The sequence below is a fragment of the Ambystoma mexicanum genome, chromosome 9 (assembly GCF_040938575.1).
Source record: "Ambystoma mexicanum isolate Mex_15411 chromosome 9, UKY_AmexF1_1, whole genome shotgun sequence".
NCBI lineage: Eukaryota > Metazoa > Chordata > Amphibia > Caudata > Ambystomatidae > Ambystoma > Ambystoma mexicanum.
The window spans coordinates 132,100,403-132,127,852 of NC_090931.1; the positions used below are offsets into that span (position 1 = coordinate 132,100,403).

Below are 27,450 nucleotides of genomic sequence, written 5' to 3' on the forward strand. Positions count from 1 at the left end.
GACCGGGATGGCATTTTTTTTTAGCATTATTCTATGGACAAAGCCCTTTATGTGACCCAGGTCCTCCGAGAAAAGTTTTGGGTAGTCACTCTTGACTATGGGCCCATCCCTCGCGCAGACAGACGTACCTGGTCTTCTGTGCTGGGGTCCAATTTGATTTTGAGCTTGTCTTGGTCGTCCCATCCCAGTACTGCTGGGCCTTCGTGGCTGAAGTAGACTCTGGTGGTGGTTTCTCTTCCTTTAAACTCCACCTTCCCTTTGATATATCCCAGCAGTTCAACTGACACCCCTCCAAATACTGTGGGTTTGTGGCGTGTGGTGAGAACTTGGACACTTTCTTTTCCGACCATTTCCTTGTATGTTTGCAGAGGTATTATGGTGAGATCGATCCAGAGTCCGCCATCACTCTTGTTTCGCAACCGTCAATTTTGATTGTGCAATGGGGTTTTTCTCTTCTTGCCCTTGTGCTGTTTACCATGATGACTGTGGGTCTCCCCTCATCTTCTGAGGACGATTCTTGCTCCCTAGTGTGATCGGTGTTTACACTGGTGACTTTCTTGTTTCTCCACCGACATACCACCGAAAAATGGCCAATGCGTTTGCAGATTGAGCACTCCTTATCTCTAGCTGGGCACTCCCTATCGAATGCCAGGTGTTTCGTGCTGGTGCACCTGTGACATTTCAGAGGTTCTTTCTTACCTCCTCTCCCCTCTCTTGTGTCCGCTGTCTGTCTTTCTTTCTTTGAGTGAAATGTGACAGCTTGGATTTCCGCAGGACCCTGGGTTCCCGTGAGTTCTTTTCGTCTTCCCGCGGTTTCTTCAACCGCCCTGGCAATTTCGATCGCCTTCTCCAGTTGTAATTCTTTCTCCATGATGAATTTATCTTGAACTTTTCTGCTGTTGGTGTGGACTGTTAACATGTCGCAGATGAGGCTCTCAGCATTGTTGCCGAAACTGCAGAGCGCTGCCAGTTCTCGCAGCTTGGTGACGTAATCGTCGACCGGTTCAGATATTTCTTGTCTGCGAGTGTAAAAGCGTATTCTATGCAACACCGTGTTCTCTTTACTGGCAAATCTCTTCACTATTCTCCTAACCGCCTCCTTAAAGACGTCATCGTTGTCGCCAGCCACCGGGATCGGGGTAAGACTCTCAAACACCCGCTGTCCTTCCACTCCCAGGGCATTAAATAACATAGCCCTACGCCGTGCCGCTGAAAATCCTGCCCCTCCTAGAGCCTATACATACGTCGTGAACAGGGGTTGCCATTGCGGCCACGGAATTGCCGGTTTACCTGGAGTTTGCAGGAAGGGGGGTGGCGGCGTCGCTCCTTGCATGTTCCCACGTGGGTTGTAGTGGTGATCCTCGTCGCCAAATTATGTTGTATAATCTTGCACAGATGACAGGAGGCGTGGTGACAGGCTGGATGGCTTTTATTACACAATTATCAAACTGCCATCAACATATAAATATTGCAAGGCCTGGGGGCTAGGCAGGGTTGCCTAATAATGGTTCCTGGGCTGAGAGACAGGAATGTCCAACTTAAGTAATGGCCCCAGGCCCAAATCTCGGAGGAGCCGGCAGGACGCGTCTTGCCGCGTCCTCTGGTGCTCCCGTAATGCGCGCGCAGCGCGCGGGGGTGGTCCTAGCCACCTACGCGAGATCTCGCGAGAGTAAGGTACTCTTGCGATATCTCTACAGGGGCACACCACACGCTGATACATTTATGCCAGGCACAGTTGTGTAAGGGCACGCACTTTCACGGCAATGCTGGCAGCACATCAGTTGTACAGATGGTGTGGGCCTGCACTTTCACGGATAGAGGAGATTAACAGTGTATGTAAAGTGTATTCTTACATGAATGGCGGTGATGGTAAAAACGAGGTAGTTTAAAACCTTATTATAACATATCCCCAACTTATAAGTTGGGATTGCATAGGATATTGACATCATGGGGTGGCTGCACACTGTGTTATGGGGCAAATGACAATTATTACCCGAGGCCATATTTGCGAGGTGCGCCACGCCGTAAATATCTCATACGCGCTAAACTCTCGATGAGAGCGTATTTTTAAAACCCACGTGTTTACAGCTACCAAGGTAGTTAAAAGAATGCCTATATTAGGGTATGCACTGTGCACAGATCGCGTTGGAGCATGCACCGTGCACAGAGGCTTGTGCCGTACACCGTGTTTTGGAATGCATATGCCCAGGTAGTGCTGGCAGCGTGCACGTTGCCCAGAAACTATCCGAGCCTGCACTTGCACAGAGTAATGGCGTGCACCGGGCACAGATCGCGGAGTGCAGGGCATTGCACTCTGCACAGCCGGTGGCGGCGGCCCCGATGATTGACAGCCCGCGAGCTGGACTTGCACACAGCCTTTGATTGACACCTCGGCGGCTGACGTCAGTGCTGGCTGCCGTCGCCATGGGGACGCCTTGGCAGTGAACTGCGAAAGTCTCCAGGCCCCGCCTCCCCCATCTCCGGGGGCCCTGACGTCAATTGACGTCACCGGGGGCGGTGCTGGAGCCGGCCCCGCCCCCTGGCCGAGGCTGAGCTCTGCCGCTGGAGCCGGAGCTGTCCGTGCCCGCTTTCCCGGGCTCCCGCTCCCGCTTCCCGGCGCCGGCTCCGCCGATCCCCCGTGGCCCCGCAACCCCCGGCCCCAGCATGGTCATGGCCGAGCCCCCGGGGCACCCCCAGCGCGGTCCGGTGCGGGTGGGCTTCTACGACATCGAGCGCACGCTGGGCAAGGGCAACTTCGCGGTGGTGAAGCTCGCGAGGCACCGCATCACCAAGAGCGAGGTGAGTGCCGTGGGCGCCTATGGATCACGCACGCATGCACCTATAGGAACGCGCAGCCCGGGAGCCGGGCGCCACGTCCCCCGGGGCGCCGCGTGTCCACTCTCCGAGGGGCGCCTGTAGAGTGTAGAGCATGCACACGCGCCTATAGAACTCACTCACGGCTAGGCTGGCGCCGAGGTGAGTGGCTACAGTGGCAGTCCCGGGGGACCCATAGATAACACGCGTAGTGCTCTAGATACGTGCTTGCCGAAAGCTAGGCGCTGAGTCGCCAAGACGGAGATATATGGGCGCATATAGATCTGAACAATTCAAAACAAAAGCTAGACACCCCATAACTAGAGTGGGTGCTTGGGGCGCACCTGTACATACCACCCGAGGCCTGGATGTGCACGCCTAAAGCTGCAGCATCACAGAGAGGAAGTTTCTATGGGGAGCGCCTATAGACACCCTGCAGATACGTGCATTTTACATTTCCGCTCCCAGAACCTGCAACACAACGCTGCTAAGAGCAAGGTGCGTGCACGCTAAGGGCTCCCAAGTCCACACAAGTATGGGTCCCCGAACCCAACAGCTGGACGCGAGGTCGACAGGCTGCGAACCTGTAAACGCACCTCCAGGGCACACCATGGCATCTCCAGAAAAGGCAACTGCATGCACGCTTCCAAGTTCCAAACATACACACATACACACGCGCGCGCGCGCCGCAGCACCGCGGGCGGCTATACATGCTCACTTAGAGGAAGAAGCCTGGCACCTGCAACAGCAATGCCAGTTGAAGGAGTGTGGCAGATATAGCCGGTCAGATAGCGCAGCGAGTAGAGCGCTCGCTTTGACATCCGTGCAGTGCCTACCAATGCAGGTTCGAATCACAGCTGGAAACTCAGCCTTTCATCCTTCCGTGGTCGATAAATGAGCACCACACACTGTGGGTAATAATATGCAGCGCTCAGATACCTGAGGGTTTGTAGCGCTATATAAATACCAAATTATTATTATTATCTATTATATAGATGGTGCTCGTGCACTATGCCAGGTGTGGGCCACGCAAACAGTGTGCACATATCAATACTGCACATGTTGCTGCAGATCAGTGATGGCACTGGGGCAGCGCATCACCAAGTCAGAGACCTGGTGACATATGGACGCATCTGCATCTCACTGACTCCCAGAGGAAGGCACACCCGGCGGTATCAACAGCCAGCATGCGCTTGGGGCACAGTATAGGGTTTTACCGCATCAGTCCTGCCCACAGGTGGAGCTTCCAGACACCACACAAGCACTTATGTATATACACACCCAACCCTAAACATACCGCCCCCAACACATGCAGCAATGAGACAATGGGATGCCAGTGGATTCTGTCTATACAGCTAGAGAAACGCCCACATTGGGTCTGATGTCACGCCCCCTGTACCTACACACGCCCCTGTAGATAGTGCGCATGCGACTATATGGTGCGTTGCACTATCCACAGTTAGCTGGGCGCACGTGGGGCCTTTATGCAAATCCATGAATACACATAGGCCATTGCACTACAGGTAAGCTGCTGTGCACCAAGGGAACAGTAAGAGTGCACCTCTATAGAACCTCCCATATGGTGGCATGACTTTCTGCACCGATAAGAGTCGGTGCCTATGCAGAGCCTGCACTACTGGGGCTGCACCCCTCTCACATCATCAAAAGGCAGGTCAGTTCCTATAGCAAGCCACCCCTATCGAGACATATAGAAACTCCATAGATCCACACCGGGAGGAGCCGCCATCACAGGCACACCAGGCCCCTGGGGATCACCTATATGGGTGCCACGCGGGCAGAAACATAGTAGCAAAGGCTGCCTATAAGCATAGGTAGATACTGCACGTGCACCTATAGGCAAGTGGCCAAACTGAGGCACCATTACTCCAACAGCAAGGGGTCCGCCTATAGATGATGATGATGTGTTATGTATATAGCACTTCCACCAAAGTGCTTTACATAGACGGGAGAGCCAGGGTCATCACACTTCGACGTCTGTCTAGAAATAAATGATAATGATGTGTTATTTATATAGCGCCTTAATCCAAAGCGCTTTATAGAGCACATATTTTACATACAATATCACCCAACCCAAATTGGTACTCATTTGTCGACCTCGGAAGGATGAAAGGCTGAGTTGGCTTTGCCAGGATTCGAACCTACGACCTGCAGATCATGCTCAGATCGCAGCAGCGAGCACTCAACCCGCTGAGCTATTTTACCGGCCTCGATACAATAGGCGCTCACCCCTGCGTTCCGTTACATGCCTGAGATGCAAGAGTCATGCTTTGCATTATTTCATGCAAAGTAAGTGCCTGTGGGAACATAAGAAGAGCAAAGGGTTAAGGGCCTGATTCAGAGCCTCGCTTTATATTGGCGCAATCCCGTTAGAAGATGCTTTGTGAATCAGGCCCGGATAGTTTTCTACGTGGCCCAAAGAAAGACGTGTGGGGCTGGATTCGTGGAATTTTTTGCACGGTTCAAAGTGACTTTGCACTGCCGACACAAACCCTGATTCACAGAACTGTGCAACGTGTATTTTTGCAGTGTAAAGTAAGTGCATAGTCATTTGTGCTTACACGGTGACTTTGCACTGCAAAAATACGCTTTCCACAGTTCCATGAAAGAGGGTTTGTGTAGGCAGTGCAAAAGTCACTTTCAACCGTGCAAAAATTCAATGAATCGTGCCCTTAGAAAACTGGTTTGTGCCTAAAGCTCACGCCAAGCCACCTATACAGGAACATATAGCAACACCAAGGGCACGTTGGCTGCTTTTGGAATTTAAAGCGGCCCCCATGGATAGTTATGTGCGGTACTTGTAGCCCATTAAACATGTTGCCTTTCGACTCTTCCGGGTATTGATGTGTCCCTGAGTCAGAAGCGGGGAACCATTTAGGCCAGAATTAGCGACTTTGAGGTGCTGTCACCTATAGATGCCACACATATATACTCCATAGAAGCAGTGGAGCGCCACAGCCTTGAGAAAAAAAGCGTAAGCTGCTAGGACTCTACCGCGAGGATCCTATAGCTACATCACCTATAGCCAGGAGGTCGCCTATAGAGCAGAACCCTATATAATACTTGTTCATACACATGTCTAGTACACCCCTCTACAGAAGCACTTACAACACCTGTACGACATTCATCTAAGCGTATGGCAAAGCCTGAACTGGGTTGAGTGTGCATTGAGCCGTCATGTATATTCACCACAGGGACGTCTATACGCGCATACAAACGCGCAGGCAGGCACGGCATCAGCAAGAATGAGCGATTGAAACCTGCGTAGGATAAAGCAAGAGATGCCATGCGCCAACCGGCACATGTTATGTGTTTACGTTTATATAGCGCAGATGGCATTATCATGGCCTCTTGGCGCTTGTGCCAGCGCACGCTGCATGTTTCACCTCGAAAGATATCCCTGCCAATAGGTTTTATCACCCTGATATGAAAGCTAGCTCAGCAAGGTAAGACCCCGCTGCTGAGGTGTTTCCATGTTCTGCTTGTCGCATGGTTAGCATGTTTGGCGGGGTAAGACCCCGGTGCTGATGAGGTGTTTGCGTGTTCTGCTTGTCGCATGCTTGGTAAGGTAAGACCCAGCTGATGAGGTGTTTGCGTGTTCTGCTTGTTATCTCAGCAAGGTAAAAGACCCTGCTGCTGAGGTGTTTGCGTGTTCTGCTTGTCGCATATTTGGCAGGGTTAGACCCCACTGCTGAGGTGTTTGCGTGTTCTGCTTGTCGCATGTTTGGCAGGATAAGACCACACTGTTGAGGTGTTTGCGTGTTCAGCTTGTCGCATGTTTGGCACGGTAAAACCCAGCTGCTCTGGTGTTTGCATGTTCTGCTTGCCATCTCAGCAAGGTAAGACCCCGCTGCTGAGGTGTTTGTGTGTTCTGCTTGCTATCTCAGCAAGGTAAGACCCCGCTGCTGAGGTGTTTGCGTGTTCTGCTTGCTATCTCAGCAAGGTAAGACCCCGCTGCTGAGGTGTTTGCGTGTTCTGCTTGTTGCATGTTTGGCAAGGTAAGACCCCGCTGCTGAGGTGTTTGCGTGTTCTGCTTGTCGCATGTTTGGCAAGTAAAGACCCTGCAGCTGAGGTGTTTGTGTGTTCTGCTTGCTATCTCAGCAAGGTACGATCCTTCTGCTGAGGTGTTTGCATGTTCTGCTTCTCGCATGTTTGGCGGGGTAAGACCCCGCTGCTGATGTGTTTGCGTGTTCTGCTTGTCACATGTTTGGCAGGGTAAGACCCCCACTGCTGAGGTGTTTGCGTGTTCTGCTTGCTATCTCAGCAAGGTCAGACCCCGCTGCTGAGGTGCTTGCGTGTTCTGCTTGTCGCATGTTTGGCAGGGTAAGACCTCGCTGCGGAAGTGTTTTTCGCATGTTTGGCAGGGTAAGACCCCGCGGCGGAGGTGCTTGCATGTTCTGCTTGTCGCATGTTTGGCAGGGTAAGACCCCGCTGCGGAAGTGCTTTTCGCATGTTTGGCAGGGTAAGACCCCGCTGCGGAGGCGCTTGCATGTTCTGCTTGTAGCATGTTTGGCAGGGTAAGACTCCGCTGCTGATGTGCTTGCGTGTTCTGCTTGTCGCATGTTTGGGAGGGTAAGACCCCGCTGCTGATGTGCTTGCGTGTTCTGCTTGTCGCATGTTTGGGAGGGTAAGACCCCGCTGCTGATGTGCTTGCGTGTTCTGCTTGTCGCATGTTTGGCAGGGTAAGACCCCGCTGCTGAGGTGCTTGCAGTGTTCTGCTTGTCGCATGTTTGGCAGGGTAAGACCCCGCTGCTGAGGTGCTTGCGTGTTCTGCTTGTCGCATGTTTGGGAGGGTAAGACCCCGCTGCTGAGGTGCTTGCAGTGTTCTGCTTGTCGCATGTTTGGCAGGGTAAGACCCTGCCGCTGAGGTGCTTGCATCTTCTGCTTGCTATCTCAGCAAGGTAAGACCCCGCTGCTGAGGTGTTTGCGTGTTCTGCTTGCTATCTCAGCAAGCTAAGACCCCGCTGCTGAGGTGTTTGCGTGTTCTGCTTGCTATCTCAGCAAGGTAAGACCCCGCTGCTGAGGTGCTTGCGTGTTCTGCTTGTCGCATGTTTGGGAGGGTAAGACCCCGCTGCTGAGGTGCTTGTGTGGTCTGCTTGTCGCATGTATGAATCCCACCCAGGATGACGCAGCGTTTCCTCCTTCGGGGGTCTATAGAATGTGGTCCAGTTTTGGTTTGGCAATAACAATTGTGTATGAAAATGTTGTATGTGAAAAGCTGTATACATTATTGGTGCCGTTGCATACATTTTAAACCTATAGACTGGTACTGTAGAAACAAGGTGACTATGGGCCGATGTGAGTACCTGTAGAAGCTACACGAAGTTGCCTACAGGTAAAGCAACCCCCCAAGCCCCCCCCTCCCCAATGAGGCCTCCCTCCGTCACGGGGCCCGTCCAGGGTGTCCTGCTTTGCCGGGGGTGGGCTCCCCTGCGTCCAGGGTGTCCTGCTTTGCCGGGGGGGGCTCCCCTGCGTCCAGGGTGTCCTGCTTTGCCGGGGGTGGGCTCCCCTGCGTCCAGGGTGTCCTGCTTTGCCGGGGGTGGGCTCCCCTGCGTCCAGGGTGTCCTGCTTTGCCGGGGGGGCTCCTCTGCGTCCAGGGTGTCCTGCTTTGCCGGGGGTGGGCTCCCCTGCGTCCAGGGTGTCCTGCTTTGCCGGGGGGGCTCCTCTGCGTCCAGGGTGTCCTGCTTTGCCGGGGGGTGGGCTCCCCTGCGTCCAGGGTGTCCTGCTTTGCCGGGGGTGGGCTCCCCTGCGTCCAGGGTGTCCTGCTTTGCCGGGGGGGCTCCTCTGCGTCCAGGGTGTCCTGCTTTGCCGGGGGTGGGCTCCCCTGCGTCCAGGGTGTCCTGCTTTGCCGGGGGGGCTCCTCTGCGTCCAGGGTGTCCTGCTTTGCCGGGGGGTGGGCTCCCCTGCGTCCAGGGTGTCCTGCTTTGCCGGGGGGGCTCCTCTGCGTCCAGGGTGTCCTGCTTTGCCGGGGGGTGGGCTCCCCTGCGTCCAGGGTGTCCTGCTTTGCCGGGGGGTGGGCTCCCCTGCGTCCAGGGTGTCCTGCTTTGCCGGGGGGTGGGCTCCCCTGCGTCCAGGGTGTCCTGCTTTGCCGGGGGGTGGGCTTCCCTGCGTCCAGGGTGTCCTGCTTTGGGTGTCCTGCTTTTTGTTGAGTATTTTGACTCACTTTTATTCTTTATTTATTTGGTTAGGATTGTTTTTAGGGAGTAAAAGTGTCTGGGACGCCGCTTATCTGTAGAGGTGCCCGCTGGCAAGTGCCGTCCGGCACCCACCTATATCTCTGTCTGCGCTGTGTCCATACATGCAGTCACATATAGCATGGGGGGGCAGAGGGGGCCGCCGCTCCCCGCCCCCCCGTGTTGCCAAGTGCGCCTCCCGCTGGCGCCCTATTATCCACACCCCCCCCCCCCCTTCAACAGCTGCCCCCGCCATTCCCATGGGTAGAATTCAGCCTGTGCTTATATGTGAGTTTGTAGAAGATAAATAATTCGCTTGTACGTATCCAACTGAAATGTTTCTTTTCCGTGCTTGTGTGTGTTATATACACCTACTAGCATTAACCACCCCGCATCACCTGAGCACGGATTCCTATATATATATATATATATAATAAACCTACATGGTAACCCTGTATACATACTCCACATCGACACCTATAGAGGGAGTAGTAACCAGCATCACAAGGCAGAGTATAGAGGTTGCACCGAGATACATTTGCACGCGACGCTCAACCCACTGAGGTGCCTGCCTGGTTTCTTCAAGGCGAACTCGCGTCGGCGCGCGGCACCGCGTGCTTTCGGGAGCGTATTAGCCAAGATAACGGCATATCTTAGTAGAACTGTTACACCGAAAAAGCACCGTTTTCTAAAATTCTGTTCAGATACGCGTGGACGCCGCCCCCCTCTCCCCCCACCTCTGTGAGCATGTATTTACTCGCGGGGATCTCACGCCACCACAAGGTCATTTGAGGGGCACGCGTGGCATCTGTGAAACGCCCTGGACGGTGACGGGGCGAGAGCGCGTGGAATGCTTCTAAAAGTCCGCGAACGCCCTGCACTGCACAGGTTCGTGTCGCCAGCATTTCATCCTTCAAGGTCAACCGGGGTGTGATAGCAACACCTGTTAAGCGCGCTTCGGGGGACGGCGCAGTCTGCTCCGTGTGCTTTGGGCATACACGGCCAACGAGGAGCTTTATTCCCCGCCCGGGTTCAAGGCGCTTCTCCTTGTTTTCCACGTTTATTTAAGCCGCCAGTGCTCGTGCCCGCCCCTCCCCAGCCCCCGCTCTAAGTAATGTTAAAACGCACGGGTGTATCGCCGAGCTTGCGCCGTGTGTTTGGCCGGAGTTGCTTTGGTGTGCGGGCACGGGTGGAAGGGTGGGTGTGCAGCGTGCACCTCTAAAGCCAGGTTATCCATGTGAAGGTCAGTGGCGCGCGGTGCTGCCTTCACGGCGCTGTGCCTGATGCGTGCACGAGTGGCGGCACGGAGTCCCTTTACACAGGTGGATCGTGCGATACATTGTGATCGCACCCTTCTCTCCCACCTACTGCTGCTTTTTCACTGCGGGGAGCGAGCGTGGGGGGCTCAGTCTTGCATCATGGTTCCGCAGATGTCTAGTTTTAAATGTAGCCTGTTCTTTTACAGGTTGGTAGATAAAGCTAAAAAGGTGCAGCAGATAGTGATTTTCCCAGGATCACACAGTGTTCATCGATCAGAGGCGCAGGGAATAGAGCTTGATAGTGGTCCAGGATTGGAACCTTCCTGGTTTGCTGTACGTATAGGCTCCGTCTTGGGTCTGCTCCACTTTGCACTCTACACCTCTGCTCTTGGGGCACTCATCTCCTCCTTTGGGTTCTCGTACCAACTCTTCGCGGACAGTAGCCACATATTCTCCTTTTGTGAACACTCCTCTGATCCCTCGATCAACACATCCAACTGTTTTTCTGCCATGAAATATTGGATGACTTAGCACTCTGTTTTACTTTACTTTATTGCATTTAAGCTGCGCCCCATTGACGCGGAGGCACGGGGCGCATACAAACGAACAACACAGAACAGAGTAAAACGTAAAAAGAAAGCAGAATGCAGTACTCCGATCATCACCTTGAAAATAAAGCAATGACCCGAGAGGGTCAGTTAAGCATAATACTAAAAACCATACCCAATCAAACAGGGAGCATGAAAGAATCAGTTTAAATTTCGAACACCCCCTGGGCATATATTTACACAGTCTTAGATACGAGGGTAAAGTGCTGGACTCACAACCCACTAGGAAAAAGGTCACTACGTAGAATCTTCAGGTCAGAACAATGCTTTCCCCCGAAGCGGCACAAATCATGTGGGGTGGATCTGCTATGCAGACGACATTGTCAGTTTTCAATAATACATACATCGGAATCTGCGTAGTGCGAGAGCAGTTTACTCTCATGCTGAGAAGGATGGCCTGAAAGTGAATGTAAGTAAGACACAATTCATGGCCATCGGATCCCAGAGATGTAGTAAGAGCACTATCCCGTGTAATATAGGTGATATTAAAAGGGTTAACCCCTATAAATATCTAGGCCATGAAATTGAGTCAAATAAGAAGGGGGTTACTGCAGGCAAATAAGAGAGCCAAGGTCCTCTCCATTATGGGGGTGATCTCTTCATTCTAAAAAAAACAAACAAAAAAAACTGCTGGCTGTAGCGTGTGCGGGATACGTACTATCAGCTGCTGCCTTTCTGTATGGTCTGGAGGCATCCTTTAGCGACTGGACATCGTGGGCGGATAAGATCGATGGTTGTATTTGGTGTAGAATTCTAGGACTGAGTAACTATACTGCTGTAGAGTCTGTTCGGTTGGAAATGGGACTAATTTCTCTTAACACCCTGACTAGCCTCAACAGAGCGAAGTTATATTTAAAGATCACGTTCGCTCCTCTTGACACCCTTCTGTCAATACTTAGTACGCCTTTGAAGAATGGTACGAATAGGATCTTGAATAAATTCAAACGTACTAATGAGGGTTTCTTTGAGGAATTGTGGCGGACCCCTAGGTGGGAATATGGTGAAGGGGCGATGTTAAAATCCTTGAAAAATACTGCTGAGAAACTCGACTGGGTAAAAAGCCACGGGAAGGTCACACATATGACATCCCTATCACCCTTCGCTAGGATGCCTTCTAATTCTAAGGAAATCCCAGGATATCTCAAACTTTGCCCGTCGAGGAGAACACGCCGGATATTTTTGAATATTAGGCTTAACCGGCTAGATATCTTAGAAACTAGAGGAGCTTGGACGGGAATCCCAGTCCAGGAGAGAACCTGCAGAATCTGTTGTGATAAGCAGAAACCCGAATTAGCTGGGCATGTTCTTACAAAGTGTATCGGAATGACCTCCATCTATTAATGCTATTATTCTAAATTTGTGGAAAATCTGCATAAAATAGCCAGCAAATCTTTTTGGTTACGATGTCTAACAGGTGATAGTCATAGCAAGATTGTAGCCTTAACACAGGTATGAAGATGTGTCGATGAGAAGCTGCGTAAGTTTGAGGCAGACATTAGGCTGCTTGAGGAACTTCATAAAAGTTGATATCTAGACCCTAATAGAACTTCTGAGGTCCAGTGTTTCTTTCCCCATTTTAGTTTATGAATCATTTATGCGTTGATACATTTTATTTCTAATTCATTTTTAATATTCTTATTATTTGTTTATAATACCATGATGTTTTATGTTCTGTATGGTGATTGAAATAATAATGAATTTGTGTTGTAATCTTTGGAGTTATGTATGTGTAAAAGTTTTCTTTATTAAAACTGTATACATACGAAAAAAAAGAACCTTCAGGTCAGACAATCTGACAACTGTACAACTCTGTTAAACTCTACCAAAACAGAGGTGCTTTTCTTCCCTGCCAAAAGCTCTCTCTCATCTCTCCCTCTGCCTATCCAGCTCCTACCTGACACTCTCTCCTACTCTTCTTCAGCTACAAACTTCGGCGTATGACCCTTCTAACATCTTCTCTACTTTCCTCTCCAAAACTGGAACAGGAGCTCGCCTCAACCTCTTAAATATTTCGAAAATCAGGCACCTCCCTTTCTTTCAACACTGCCAAGTTTCTCTTAACCTCCCTTTTCTTCTCTAAACTGGACTACTGTGCCAGAATCCTCTTTGGTCTCCTCAACTATGTTTTCTGTGCTCTCGACAAGATCATTAACTTTGCTACCAGGGCTCTCTTTGAACTCCCTCACTTTACACCTACTTCCTCTTTCCATCACCAGGCTGGATGCTGATGTTGTAAAACAGAGCCAGATTTACATGTCTTCTCCTGGTTCACAAATCTATCCACGTTAAGGCCTCACTGTATCTATCCACCTCTATAAGCCTTCTCGTAATCTCTGCTCTGCCTCCACGACTATCCTTGCGACTCCGCGCCCTCCCTGTGCTTCCTCTCACTTCCGCTCTTTCTCTCTTCTTACTCCACTTGCATAGAATTCTCTTTCCCCGGACATCCGAGAAACAGTCCACTCATTTGTTAAAAACTAAATAAAAGCCTACCCCCTCGCATCAGAGTGTCCTTCTTAACCTACCTCTCATTTGCCTGCTGGCTAACATTATTCCCTCACTTCCTCTGCCTCCACTATAGCACTATACCCATCATGCTCACACCCCGGGCACAGCGTGCCTGCACCGCCTACCTGCACTTAGAAATGTGCAGTTTTGGTTATCCTTAATCATCTATGTCCACTTATGCATTGTCCCTGGTGACTGTTCCATTTGCTCCCCTCCACCACCTGGTCAGAATGACCCTTAAACTCACCCGTTGTAAGAAGTTCACCACTTTCAGCCAAATCTGATTTCTTATCTATTGTACGTCCTTTTGTGATCAAAAGAGCACTGTTCCTCCTGTATATAAATAAATAAAAATGAAATGAAACCAATAAAACACGGACTCTGGAGCACGTTTGCCGTGCTGGGTGCATTTTTTGTTTTGCTGGCACATGATGGCAGCAATGGGTCTTGCACACGAGTTAGGCCGTACCAGGGCAGGGGTATTGAGTAGGAGTGCGCCGGTCTCTTCTTCAATCCCTAGACCCAATGCACAGGTGCCAGTCTTGTGGGCAGGCATTCCTGTATGCTAGTGGGTACCATGCGTTAATATCCCCGCAAAAATATTGCCATATTTGTGCAGCGATATTAAGCCATGGAACCTGCAGGGGACCCCCGCACAACCCCCATAACTTTCTTAATGGAGCGGGGACACCCCTAGAACCCCCAGTCCCATTAACGCCATAAATTATCCCCACCAATAATATCACCTATGGCCTCACGTCCCTATATATGGCAATATTATTGGTGGGGATGATATCACCTGATACCTGCTAGTGTGGGCTATTTTTTTTTTTTTTTTAGCTCAGTGAGCCCGTTTTTAGATAGTAGTTTTGAACAGTCTTACTGAACAAACATTCTTTAAAATGCACAATTTGCAACACGTTTCCCCCCAAAAATCACTCCCTCCCCACCCCACGTACTGTGCCAATCAGCCTGCCCCAAAAGGAATATGTGCCTTTTGTGACTGTGGGCCACTTTTCTATTGGTGGCCGAGACAAATGTATGCACCAGTCCGGCCCGGGTTGTGCTAATGACGTTGAAGTTTAAGTTCCACACCTGTTAATAATATGCATCTTGTGGAAAGGTCCAAACTTTATATAGCTCTTAATATTGACCTGGTGCCTTTATTCCAAGGACACGCTGTTTTTCAACCAGTGGGGAAGGGGGGTGCGACATAAACATCTTCATCTCGATCCCAAAATGTTACTTATCTTTGATACTTTCTTGATGCTTATAGACTATCTATGTTCTCTTGTCTCTGCATGTCTTCTGGGTGCGTCAGTCTTGTTTCGTGTGACATCACCAATCGGCTCTTTTGCTCACTTTTCACACCTCTTGGATTCTCCTTGGTATTGGTATCTTCACTGGCACTGCACGTATTTCACACTCTGGTTCCCAGCATATAGGCAACATGGGCGCGAAGCTTGAGGTGGGGGTGCTTTGCTCCTTCTCTACACTAACATATCTGTCAGTAGAAGAGGTAAGTCCTTCAAAGCACGGGCTACTCCAGTCATTAGCTGTGTGTTCAGTGGCTATGCCTGGGGGTTCAAGGGGGGCGGCAGCAGTTTGGAATTTACCCTCTCAAGACCACCTCTGAGCTTACCACCATTTTCATGTGGCATGTGGTCCATTAATGGGAGTTACTGGCATGGTGCATTTACCATGGCCAGAAATTGTGCTACCAGCACTAAACTAGCCGACTGGTTTCTACCAACAGGAGCCTTTTGGCCAACTATAGCGGGCAGTGTTTTACTTCCAGCAGTAAATGCCACTCACTCCCAGTTCCATGACAGGACCCCCCATATCATCAGGCCTCGCACATACACAGAAAACATGTTTCAGAATGCGATTGCCTACCTGGTATCTTTGACATTTGCACCATATGTGACCCTCCTCCTGGTGGACAGCTCACCCTCGCTACCATTCGCCATAGCTATTTTCTCAGTAAAGGGTATTCGGAAGCCTTGATTTACTGTTATAAGTCAGTTGCAGGCCAAGTTGCAATGATGCCCATTCAAACCTTGGCTTCTCAGCCCAGTCTGCCTATGGAAATGTGTTATGCCTGATCCTGAGCTGTGTTGTACCTGTGGTATTTTGGATTGCACATGAGACCAACAAACCAATCGCAACCTGGCTGTGCCCACTAAACACGTCACATGTTTTATTGCGCAGCTAGTAGATCAATTATTTGGTAACAGTCCAGGTGGGCTAGTCCGCGAGTGGTGCTGTGAAGACAAACGTTCCGCAACATATGGTTTGAGTGACTTGTGAGAAATCCCCTTAATTCTAGCTAGTAATATTGACTATTATTGACACATATGTCTGTGCCTTGCAACTTCTGGCAATCACCCAATGCTCCTGCAGGCACCTTTGAATGTATCCTCTAAATTGTCTTCACTCCATCTCCTTTAGCCCATGCTGAAGGGGAAAGAGGGGTGCGGGGGAGGGGGGGATCAGCCTGATCCCATGGGGCCTGATTTACAAATGTCTTTTATAACGGTGCAATCCCATTGAAAACTGCTTTGTAAATGATCCTGCCTCGCCTCTGCTCGAAGCCCTGTTTGTTTATTATCTATAGCGCTTTCCTCTTCCTCTCCATCGCTTTTCCTATTGCACCATAGAATGCAGCCTGAGGGAGGGTTGTCCGCCAACTTCCGGCCTCAGCCCTCTGCTACCACTGGTGGTGATGTGGCACAGTGTAACAGCTGTGTAACACGACTCTTTATTCAGGGCACAGAACATTCTATAAAAACAATTGAAATTGAAAAAGTACTAATTTTTTTCGACATCCAAGGGACAAAAGGCCCTGTTGGGATTTAAAATGTGATCTGTAGTTTATACTGCACCAGTTCCTCAACCCACTGAGCTATCTTGCTGACACTACAATTGCTGACGGTTGCGACAACCTGTTTTTTTAGGATAGAAGTAGTTTTGATTGTATGTCGCACACATTAGGCAAGACCCTGTGGGAACTGGCTGCAACTCGTGTGGTAGTAGGCAGTGGGTGTTTTAATTCCAAACAACATGGACTTTTAAAAGAAATGAGCAGAACGCAGAAGCTTTAAACAGATGAAATGCTGTTGCCTGTAAAAGATGAGAGGGCCTGATTTACAGAGCGTTTCCCAATGGGATTGTGCCATTGATTCCAAAGGCCTGATTTACAGTGTTTTCCAATTGGATTGTGCCATTGATTCCAAAGGCCTGATTTACAGAGTGTTTTACAGTGGGATTGTGCCATTAATTCCAAAGGCCTGATTTACAGAGTGTTTTTCAATGGGATTGTGCCATTGATTCCAAAGGCCTGATTTACAAAGTCTTCTACCAGTGAAAAACGCTTTTGTAAATCAGGTCCATACTGTGTTTACGTTGCTTTTTATTTAAAAATCCTAGCCGGCACTCGGCTCGCCCCAAAAATAAAAATATGTTTAAGGGATGAGAAGAAACGAGAATTTGAAATACACAAAATCTGCATGGCTCTGAGGAAATTTCGTCAAAAACTTGCGTTAAGCGATTGTAGAGCTCGGAGACGGGTCAAAAACATGGCAGCCGTCCAAGAGTTTGCAAAAAAACCCACTTTTGTTTTCAATTATCATTTACTCCAAAGCAGGAAGAAGACAAACGCATGATTTGCAATCACCATCTTAATATTTTCTGCAAGTTTAAATACATTTTTCTCTATAAAGGCTTATTTCCAGCCTGTGAAGTTTTAAGTGTTTACCGGTAAATGTATGGGTGCTAAATGTTTAAAACCGACCACTCAAACAATGCTGTGTTACTGATAACCCACCCCCAAGGCCTCCAGGCTCCCGAAAGGCCCCGGTCCTGTAACTGTGCATCACGTGTGCTGTGAAAGAGCCCAAGGAATGCGCCAGCCACTTGAAAAGTAGGCGGCGGTGCTTGCACCCAAGCCTGTCTGCTTTATATTCTTTAGAAAGACCAAGAGAGTGTGTGTGTGTGTGTGTGTGTGGGACACACTATTACATATATCGCCAAATGAAATGTCCTCACGCACGCACACAATGCCTGATTTACAAACGAGTTTTTCAATGGGATTGCACCATTGGAAAACGCCTTTGTAAATCAGGCCCAGAAATAGTTAACCTTTAACCTACATGTTTGGTGTCAATCCTCTAAACAGATTTTTGAATAGCATTTCATTATAGCTCAGGCTTCCTACAAAGATTGCATCTGAGATGGTTCCGTTCTGACATTGTACATGATGTCAGTTTCATGTCATGTCTATTTTCCTTCTTTGAGAGCGGGCGATCAGTGCCAGTTTGTAACCTCTTTGCCCCCGAGAGTGGGACGGTAGGGGCTTGGGTGCCCGTCCATCGTCGTGCAGACGTGCCGTTTTGCAGACTGCTCGATGGTCGGGTGCGGGCCAGTGTTGCTACCTGCGGGTTACACAGTGCAAAGCCATGACAATCGCAGACGCTGGCGCGCGCCATCCGTCCGCGTCCGGGGACGCTTGTGACCATTGTCATGGAGAAGCCGACAGCCCCGGGAGGTCCTGATCGCGACGGTTTCCATGTGCCGGGACAATAGACAATACGTGGCCTGCAGAACGGGGCCCGGGCCCCAGTAGGCACCCAAAACACAGCAGGTGCGTACCCGTGCCTAAGCACACCTCGCTGTAGAGCAATAGGCCGATGACCGAACCAAAAACACAAAATGCTGGTGTTCCCCCGTTTTTTTTTTAAATCAAAGTGGCCCACTTTTTTGGCCAATGTGGACCAGTTTGATGCCAGTGTTGCTGAATAAATATTCTTTAAAATGCAAAAAATGTTCGTCACATTTTATCCCAAAAAAACTCCCCTTGGGTACTATACAAACAGTGTTGCAAAAGGAATGAATAGCAATTTGCAATTGAGGGCCACTTTTTCATTGGTGCCCGAGGCAATTTTATGGCCCAGTCCGACCCTGCTTATCACGCTCTGTGCACACACTGGGGCTGATTTACCAAGCATTTTTCAATGGGATTGCGCCATTGTAAAACGCTTTTGTAAATCAGGCCCACTGTCTCGTATGATGGAACAAGTGGACTGCTGTGTGCTTAATATTTGCTTCTATTTTCACCACTGCTGATACAAAAGTGTACACTTTAGCATCAGCAGTGGTGGAAATAGAATGTTTTACCCAGGGATCCCACCTAGTGCAGGGGTAAAGAGGGGGTCAGTGGGGGGGTGAGGGTTATTTTAGTCGCCACCCTCCCCATAAATATTTGCCTATCATCCCCTCAGAAGATTAATCATGCAGACCTGGAAAATGGCCACATTTTGTATATAATGCGGTCAGCAAAGTACAAAATATGCACACTGTTCAAACTCCCCAGAAATGTGCAGACATATTTCCTGTACAGTGCAACATTGACACCGGATTTCAGAGCCTCAGACCCTCAGGTGGTCTTGTGGGCTAGTGTCACACCACTGAACCTAGCGACCATGGTTCAAATTCCGGCCCGACCCGAGTCGGATTGGCAGCATGGCTGGGCCGAAATCGTCCCTGGGGAGTGGGGTCGGTTTCTGGCCATACCTGGGTCGGTTTGGAAGAAAAAAAATGAGAGAAAAAAAAATGTTCTACTGTTTTCATTTTTTTTCAAAAAGCCTTTCATCCTTCTTAGGTCGATAAATGAGTACCAACACAGGTTGGGTGATATTGTATGCATATTTGTTCTATAAAAAAAGAGCTTAAGCGTAAGTGCTATCCAATAACATGTTATCATTTGGCCTTGGACGACTGCTTGGATTCACAGTAATTTAGTGTACTTAGGAACAATGCTATTTGAGGGCACTTCCTGTTTTGTCAAGGGGTGAAAGATCGTGTTTCATCATTTCCCGGTATGTCACTTTGGGAGGGGTCAAATGACATCACTTCTGGTGATGTCATCAGAGGTCAAGGGTCGTGAGGCGAGGGGTGGGCCACTTTTTTTTGGGTGACTAGGGCTATTTCTTGTCCCAGTCCCGACCCTCGACACGAAAACATGGAACTCACCGCAGAATTCGAAAATAAATGTTAAGTACACACAAGAGTACGCATGGATTCCCCAGGAATGGAGAGCCGGATCTGAGATCTGGGGAGACATTTTTCCCCCGGCTCCGGGAAAATCCAGTCCAATGACAGCATTGTGCATCAGCAAACGTTGTTTAACTTTGCCTGTGCAAATACATCACGCATGAAATGTGCCACGTGGCCTTGGCTGTATTCTCCGATCAATCCACCAATATCCGCCACACCATCGCTGGTGTGCAGGGCTGGACTGGGAGCTATAGGCCAGTCCACCCTTGCTGGTGTGTGATCGGAATTAAGGTTCCGTGTGCAGACCCTAATAGGAGCGGCTTCTGGGTATCGGGCATTGCCCCGTGAGCAGGCCCAACCGCTGGGGGACGAGGGGCCAGTATCCGCAACCCCACGCGACGCGCCCCCCCTAGGATACTGCAAAGTTCGTTTCCAAATTTTGCAGCAAAAAAAAGAAAATTCTGCAGCAGAAACATCTACATTTTCTTTCTTTATGTTTAGGGAAAATAATTATAGATGGCCAATAAACGTGCCTAATTCAGTTTCTAATGGCCTTATTGAGGCTGTGGATTGAAATCGATCTCTCAAAGGGAGCTCCTCCAAATATTGGGGTCCGCAACCTGAGGCTACAGTCTCCAGGCGTTTTGGACCACAACTGTTCAACTGCCCTGAACGCTCACTGTGGATTCAAGCGCAATGGCTGATGGGGTCTCTGGCTCAAAACATCTGGAGGGGCAAAGGCAGCAGGCCCCCGATGTATATACATCAGGTGTAGCGCTTACAGCCGCTGCTGCTGTTGGCTCTACATCTGGAAATTGACTCGGATGTGTCTGTCTATCAGGCTGTGTATTTTTGATCAGGCTAATAATAATAAGTGTCAGGTGGGAGACACACTATATTTTTGGCCACAGTTTCCTCTTTTTTGTTGTTGTTGCAGCATGTGCAACATCTCTGTGCTGGGTAGTCTGCATGCAGCAGGGCACACATGTAAGTTTCACGTTTGCAAGAAATAGTTTTGATCTGTGACACAAACTCGGTGTGTATTCTAGACCATTCCTAATGCGCGTTTCCCCAAATCCCCAAACACGCTGAGATAATGCCACATACATGTGTCACATATCATATGCCACCATTTGGCCCTTGCCTGCGGCATGCCAAGCAGGCGCTCTGATTCAAGCAGGAACTAGATAGCTCAGCGGATATGGCGTGTTTGCACGTGGGCGCCTTAAATGTTGAGGTGTGAAGGGCGATAATTATATATTTTTTGTGTCTGTGCTCCATGGGTGAACGCACTGCATACGTTGCTCATGCCTTCGCCATATGATGTCAGCGTGATGGGGTGCACTCCTTTAGTGTGATTGAGGGGGGGGCATTGGCGATGCTGCTGGCGGTGTCCTTATGTGTTGAAGTGTTGGTGCCCGATTCATGGAATTTTTTGCACGGTTCAAAGTGACTTTGCACTGCCCGGTGGTGTTTTACCAGCCCGAGGATGTCTCCGTTGGTACCACACCACCCACGCATCCTATTTTATTGAGACAAATGGACCACCTCTGCTGTTTATGTTCAGACTTTCAAAGGTCAAACATTCCATGGCTGTGTTGCCTCCGGCCTGCAGTCTTTGCTCAATACATGGTTTCTGGCCTTTCTTTTTATAATATTTTATAATATGCCAAGTCTCCCCGCCAATTCTTTCTTTCTTTCTTTCTTTCGGTTTCTTGTGGCACACTCATGCAATCAGAGATCGCTTCAGGGTGCTTGATCCAAGAAGGGGGTGGGGGGGTGGGGAGGGGGGTCTCAGGAGACAGAAGGCCTGGGAGAAAAGAAACGTTTTGTACCCTCCACTTTCCATTCCCCAATCACCAAACTGCATAGAAGGGTATCGCCCTGGTTCTAATTTCAATCTCTTAACCTATGCAAAATGGGTCTTTCAAATGATGGAAACACGTGTTACTGCGCACGAGGATCCCCTGAATAGTCTAACATTCTTATATGCATCCTCCTGTGTCTTACAGCGCCTAGAAGTAGTTAACCCTGCAGTGTCTGCTGTCTGGGTCGGACTTGGGCATACAGTTGTCTCGGGCACCAAAGAAAAAGTGGCCCACTTTGACCCAGAAAACTGGCCCACACTAGCATTTCGCGTTTTTTGTTCGGGCATTAGCCTATTGCCCTCTGGGCCAGTCCGAGCTCGTCTGCTGTCCACATTCCGCACTCCGTCTGCAACTGGGGCGCTGTTTCTTGAAAATATGGTTTAAAATACATGTGGTCTTTAGTTTTCATGTTGCTCATACATGTTCTCTTTACTTAAAAATCTCACGCACTAGTCGATGAAAGGGTATGGAACCTTTATCCCGCAAGCTGAATTGGACTCCAAATCCCATCAACCTCAGCCAGAATAGAAAATGCTGGAGGACCACGGGAGTTGTAGTCCAGACTGTCTGTAGCCAAGCAGGTTGCAGTACTCTGCATTACCGGTTGATCTGTTTGAGGCTCTTGGAATGAACTCCTGCTGCACAGGGGTAACCCCCTCGCTACAGCATAACACTGATGGTAGCGCAAATGGCCACACGTTAGAAGTCTCATCAACACTGATGAAGGGCGCCCGTGAACTCACCATTAATGCCAAACTGTTTGTGCCAAAAAGTATTATCAACAATTAGTTATTTGTATATGACATGTTGCGTTAAAAGGTTAAGGGTTACTGATTTTTTTTTTTTATTCTGTTAAATTGTATGAAATTATGGTTGATCCATTGAATTGCGGGTGCTCGTCCTCAGTGCTGAACAGTGTGTGCCTCGAGATATTGTTGATGATTTAATTTTTCTGCAAAGAGGAATCCTCATTACTGAACTATTGGTGTTGCAAAGTGTCATCAGTGCTAAAAATGCACACACACTCAATTGTCTGTGTGTTTAGAACCCTCACTAGTGCTGAGCTGTGTGCCTAGAAGTCCTACCAGTACTGGATCGTGTGTCTAGAAGCCACATTGGTGCTGAAACGTGTTTTGAGAAGCCTCGTCACTGCTGAATTGAGTGCTTAGAAGAGCTGCGAGTGCTGCCCGTTCATGCATATACATGTTAATTGCTGAATCATCAGAAATAGTCCACTGTGATACTAGAACCTCATCATTGTTGATTTATGTGCTGAGAAGCTTAATCAGTTCTGCTCTATATGCCTAGAATCCCTATCAGATCCCTATCAGAGCGGATCTATGTGCCGAGAAGCCTCGCCAGTCCTCGCCTGTATGCCTAGAATCCCTATCAGATCCCTATCAGAGCGGATCTATGTGCCGAGAAGCCTCGCCAGTCCTCGCCTGTATGCCTAGAATCCTTATCAGATCCCTATCAGAGCGGATCTATGTGCCGAGAAGCCTCGCCAGTCCTCGCCTGTATGCCTAGAATCCTTATCAGATCCCTATCAGAGCGGATCTATGTGCCGAGAAGCCTCGCCAGTCCTCGCCTGTATGCCTAGAATCCCTATCAGATCCCTATCAGAGCGGATCTATGTGCCGAGAAGCCTCGCCAGTCCTCGCCTGTATGCCTAGAATCCCTATCAGATCCCTATCAGAGCGGATCTATGTGCCGAGAAGCCTCGCCAGTCCTCGCCTGTATGCCTAGAATCCCTATCAGATCCCTATCAGAGCGGATCTATGTGCCGAGAAGCCTCGCCAGTCCTCGCCTGTATGCCTAGAATCCTTATCAGATCCCTATCAGAGCGGATCTATGTGCCGAGAAGCCTCGCCAGTCCGCACCTGTATGCCTAGAATCCTTATCAGATCCCTATCAGAGCGGATCTATGTGCCGAGAAGCCTCGCCAGTCCTCACCTGTATGCCTAGAATCCCTATCAGATCCCTATCAGAGCGGATCTATGTGCCGAGAAGCCTCGCCAGTCCGCACCTGTATGCCTAGAATCCTTATCAGATCCCTATCAGAGCGGATCTATTTGCCGAGAAGCCTCGCCAGTCCTCACCTGTATGCCTAGAATCCTTATCAGATCCCTATCAGAGCGGATCTATGTGTCGAGAAGCCTCGCCAGTCCTCGCCTGTATGCCTAGAATCCTTATCAGATCCCTATCAGAGCGGATCTATGTGCCGAGAAGCCTCGCCAGTCCTCACCTGTATGCCTAGAATCCCTATCAGATCCCTATCAGAGCGAATCTATGTGCCGAGAAGCCTCGCCAGTCCGCACCTGTATGCCTAGAATCCTTATCAGATCCCTATCAGAGCGGATCTATGTGCGGAGAAGCCTCGCCAGTCCTCACCTGTATGCCTAGAATCCTTATCAGATCCCTATCAGAGCGGATCTATGTGCCGAGAAGCCTCGCCAGTCCGCACCTGTATGCCTAGAATCCTTATCGGTGCTGATCTATGTGACGAGAAGGCTTGGCAGAGCTAACCTGTATGCCTAGAATCTTCATCTGTGCTGATCTATGCGCTGAGAAGCCTCACCAGTGATCACCTGTGTGCCTAGAGCCCAAAACAGTGATGATCTATGCTCTGAGAATCTTTGTCAGTGCTGATATGTATGCCTAGAATCCTTATTGCTGATCTATGCATTGAGAAGCCTCGTCAGTGCTGACCTCTATGCCTAGAATCCTCATCAGTGCGGATCTATGCACACAGAAGCCTCGTCAGTGTGGGTCTGTATGCCTAAAATCCTTATCAGTGCTGATCTGTGTGCCTAGAAAACAGTTGAGTGCTGATATGAGAATGTCTTATCATTGCTGATCAATGTGCTGAGAGGCCTTGTCAGTGCTCACCCATATACCTGTATATTTTTAGGATTATTATCATTGATCTATGAGCTGAGAGACCTTGTCCCTGCAATCTGTATGCTTAATATCCTTATCAGTGCTGATTTATGTCCTGAGAAGCCTCACCAGTGATCATCTGTATGCCTAGAATCCTCACCAGTGCTGATTAATGTCCTGAGAAGCCTCGCCAGTGATCACCTGTATGCCTAGAATCCTCATCAGTGCTGATTTATGTCCTGAGAAGCCTCGCCAGTGATCACCTGTATGCCTAGAATCCTCACCAGTGCTGATTTATGTCCTGAGAAGCCTCACCAGTGATCACCTGTATGCCTAGAATCCTCATCAGTGCTGATTTATGTCCTGAGAAGCCTCGCCAGTGATCACCTGTATGCCTAGAATCCTCATCAGTGCTGATTTATGTCCCGAGAAGCCTTGCCAGTGATCATCTGTATGCCTAGAATCCTCATCAGTGCTGATTTATGTCCTGAGAAGCCTCACCAGTGATCACCTGTATGCCTAGAATCCTCATCAGTGCTGATTTATGTCCTGAGAAGCCTCGCCAGTGATCACCTGTATGCCTAGAATCCTCACCAGTGCTGATTTATGTCCTGAGAAGCCTCGCCAGTGATCACCTGTATGCCTAGAATCCTTATCGATGCTGATTTATGTGCTGAGAAGCCTCGTCAGTGATCACCTGTATGCCTAGAATCCTCATCAGTGCTGATTTATGTCCTGAGAAGCCTCACCAGTGATCACCTGTATGCCTAGAATCCTCATCAGTGCTGATTTATGTCCTGAGAAGCCTTGCCAGTGATCATCTGTATGCCTAGAATCCTCATCAGTGCTGATTTATGTCCTGAGAAGCCTCACCAGTGATCACCTGTATGCCTAGAATCCTCATCAGTGCTGATTTATGTCCTGAGAAGCCTCGCCAGTGATCACCTGTATGCCTAGAATCCTCACCAGTGCTGATTTATGTCCTGAGAAGCCTCGCCAGTGATCACCTGTATGCCTAGAATCCTCACCAGTGCTGATTTATGTCCTGAGAAGCCTCGCCAGTGATCACCTGTATGCCTAGAATCCTCACCAGTGCTGATTTATGTGTTGAGAAGCCTCGCCAGTGATCACCTGTATGCTTACAATCCTTATCGATGCTGATTTATGTCCTGAGAAGCCTCACCAGTGATCACCTGTAGGCCTAGAATCCTCATCAGTGCTGATTTATGTCCTGAGAAGCCTCACCAGTGATCACCTGTATGCCTAGAATCCTCATCAGTGCTGATTTATGTCCTGAGAAGCCTTGCCAGTGATCATCTGTATGCCTAGAATCCTCATCAGTGCTGATTTATGTCCTGAGAAGCCTCGCCAGTGATCACCTGTATGCCTAGAATCCTCATCAGTGCTGATTTATGTCCTGAGAAGCCTTGCCAGTGATCATCTGTATGCCTAGAATCCTCATCAGTGCTGATTTATGTCCTGAGAAGCCTCACCAGTGATCACCTGTATGCCTAGAATCCTCACCAGTGCTGATTTATGTGTTGAGAAGCCTCGCCAGTGATCACCTGTATGCTTACAATCCTTATCGATGCTGATTTATGTCCTGAGAAGCCTCGCCAGTGATCACCTGTAGGCCTAGAATCCTCATCAGTGCTGATTTATGTCCTGAGAAGCCTCACCAGTGATCATTTGTATGCCTAGAATCCTCATCAGTGCTGATTTATGTCCTGAGAAGCCTCACCAGTGATCACCTGTATGCCTAGAACCCTTATCGATGCTGATTTATGTGCTGAGAAGCCTCGTCAGTGATCACCTGTATGCTTACAATCCTTATCGATGCTAATATATGCGCTGAGAAGCCTCATCAGTGCTATCTGTATGCCTAGAATCCTCATCAGTGCTGATTTATGTCCTGGGAAGCCTCGTCAGTGTGGATCTATGCACAGAGAAGCCTTGTCCGTGCTGATCTTTATGCCTAGCGTCATTATCAAAGCTGTTCTATGTAGTAGCTTCAAATACTCGGCTCCAAAAAACTGGGACTCCCTCCCAGTCAGCATTAAAAAAGAGGAATCCTTCATGGCCTTCAAAAAAATCACTCAAAACCTGGTTATTTAACCAATACGAATAACGCCACCACTCCAATACCTGTAAATATACTATGGGCCTCGTTATAACTTGTGCGGAATGGGTTTAACGGTGCCGATAATGGTGCCGGTGCCGTTAAACCCACTCCGCACTATTACGGGGTCCCCGCACGGGACCAGCTCTGGACGTCTGGTTTTTCCAGACGTCCATAGCGGGTTCCGCGAGGGGACCAGGGTGCTAACAACGGGCCCATTCGTAATGGGCCCGTTGTTAGCTCCCACCCCATTCCCATTGAGCCCTATGAGGGCTCGAATGGGAATGGGGAAGGACCGGGCCCAGGTTCCCTGAAGGAGGAAATACCGGGCCCTCCATACTCAGAATGGCCCGGTACTTCCCCATTCAGGGAACCCGGACACGATTTTGGAGGCAGCCAGGCTGCCTCCAAAGTCGTAATGAGGCGCTATAACTTTTTTTGTATTATCTGGTTTATGCAAATATGTTTTTTTTTAGATTGTCTGGTTGTAAGCGCTTTGTACCGAATATTACGTGTAACAAGCTGTCTGTAAACTCGCCGTGATGCTCAAGGGTTTGGCCGTGTAACAAATGTAATAAATAAATAAAAATGTGCCCAGGAGACCTGTGATCGCTAATCTGTATATTTTTAGAAGCCTTCTCAGCGCTGACCCTTACGTGTCTTGGAGAATCATCATCAGTGGAGCTGAACTGTGTATGTGCCTCGAAGCCCCATCTACCTCTAATCTATGTGCTCAAAAGCCTCATTGGCCTTGAACTTTGTGTAAATGGAAGCACCATTGGGTCTCTTCTGAGTGTATGGCAGACACGCTGAACTCATTGTGCCTAGCAGGAGCGTCAGTGCTAGAATAGTGCTCAATAGTATCACCAGTACTGTATTGTGTGTGCTTAGAAGAGTCACCAGTGTTGGAATGCGTGAGCCTGGAAGCATCGTCCACAGGGAGGTCTTAGTGCCTGGAAAGGAAGCGACATCACCCGACCCATGTCCCCTCAATGACATTGCAGGAAGGGATCACACATGACAATATACTCCTGGATGATGGGGCGTTGAATGGGAAAACTGAAGGCTTACTAAAACTGGCAAAAGCCAAACTTACTGTTAACAGGTAAGTAGTCAGATGTGTTAAATAAAAGGGGTTGCCAAGCCATC

General features: G+C 49.3%; 1 protein-coding gene across 2 annotated transcripts in view; it reads left to right on the forward strand.

The window, feature by feature from the left end:
* Positions 1-2,504: 2,504 nt before the first annotated feature.
* Positions 2,505-27,450, forward strand: part of SIK2 (salt inducible kinase 2) — a 473,348-nt gene continuing 448,402 nt past the window's right edge. The window contains exon 1 of one of the 2 annotated variants that reach the window (XM_069614303.1): positions 2,505-2,799. In XM_069614303.1, coding sequence (XP_069470404.1) covers positions 2,665-2,799 — 135 coding nt within the window. In that variant the 5' untranslated portion in view covers positions 2,505-2,664. The remainder of the gene's footprint in view (positions 2,800-27,450) is intronic. The other variant, XM_069614302.1, reaches the window with a different exon arrangement.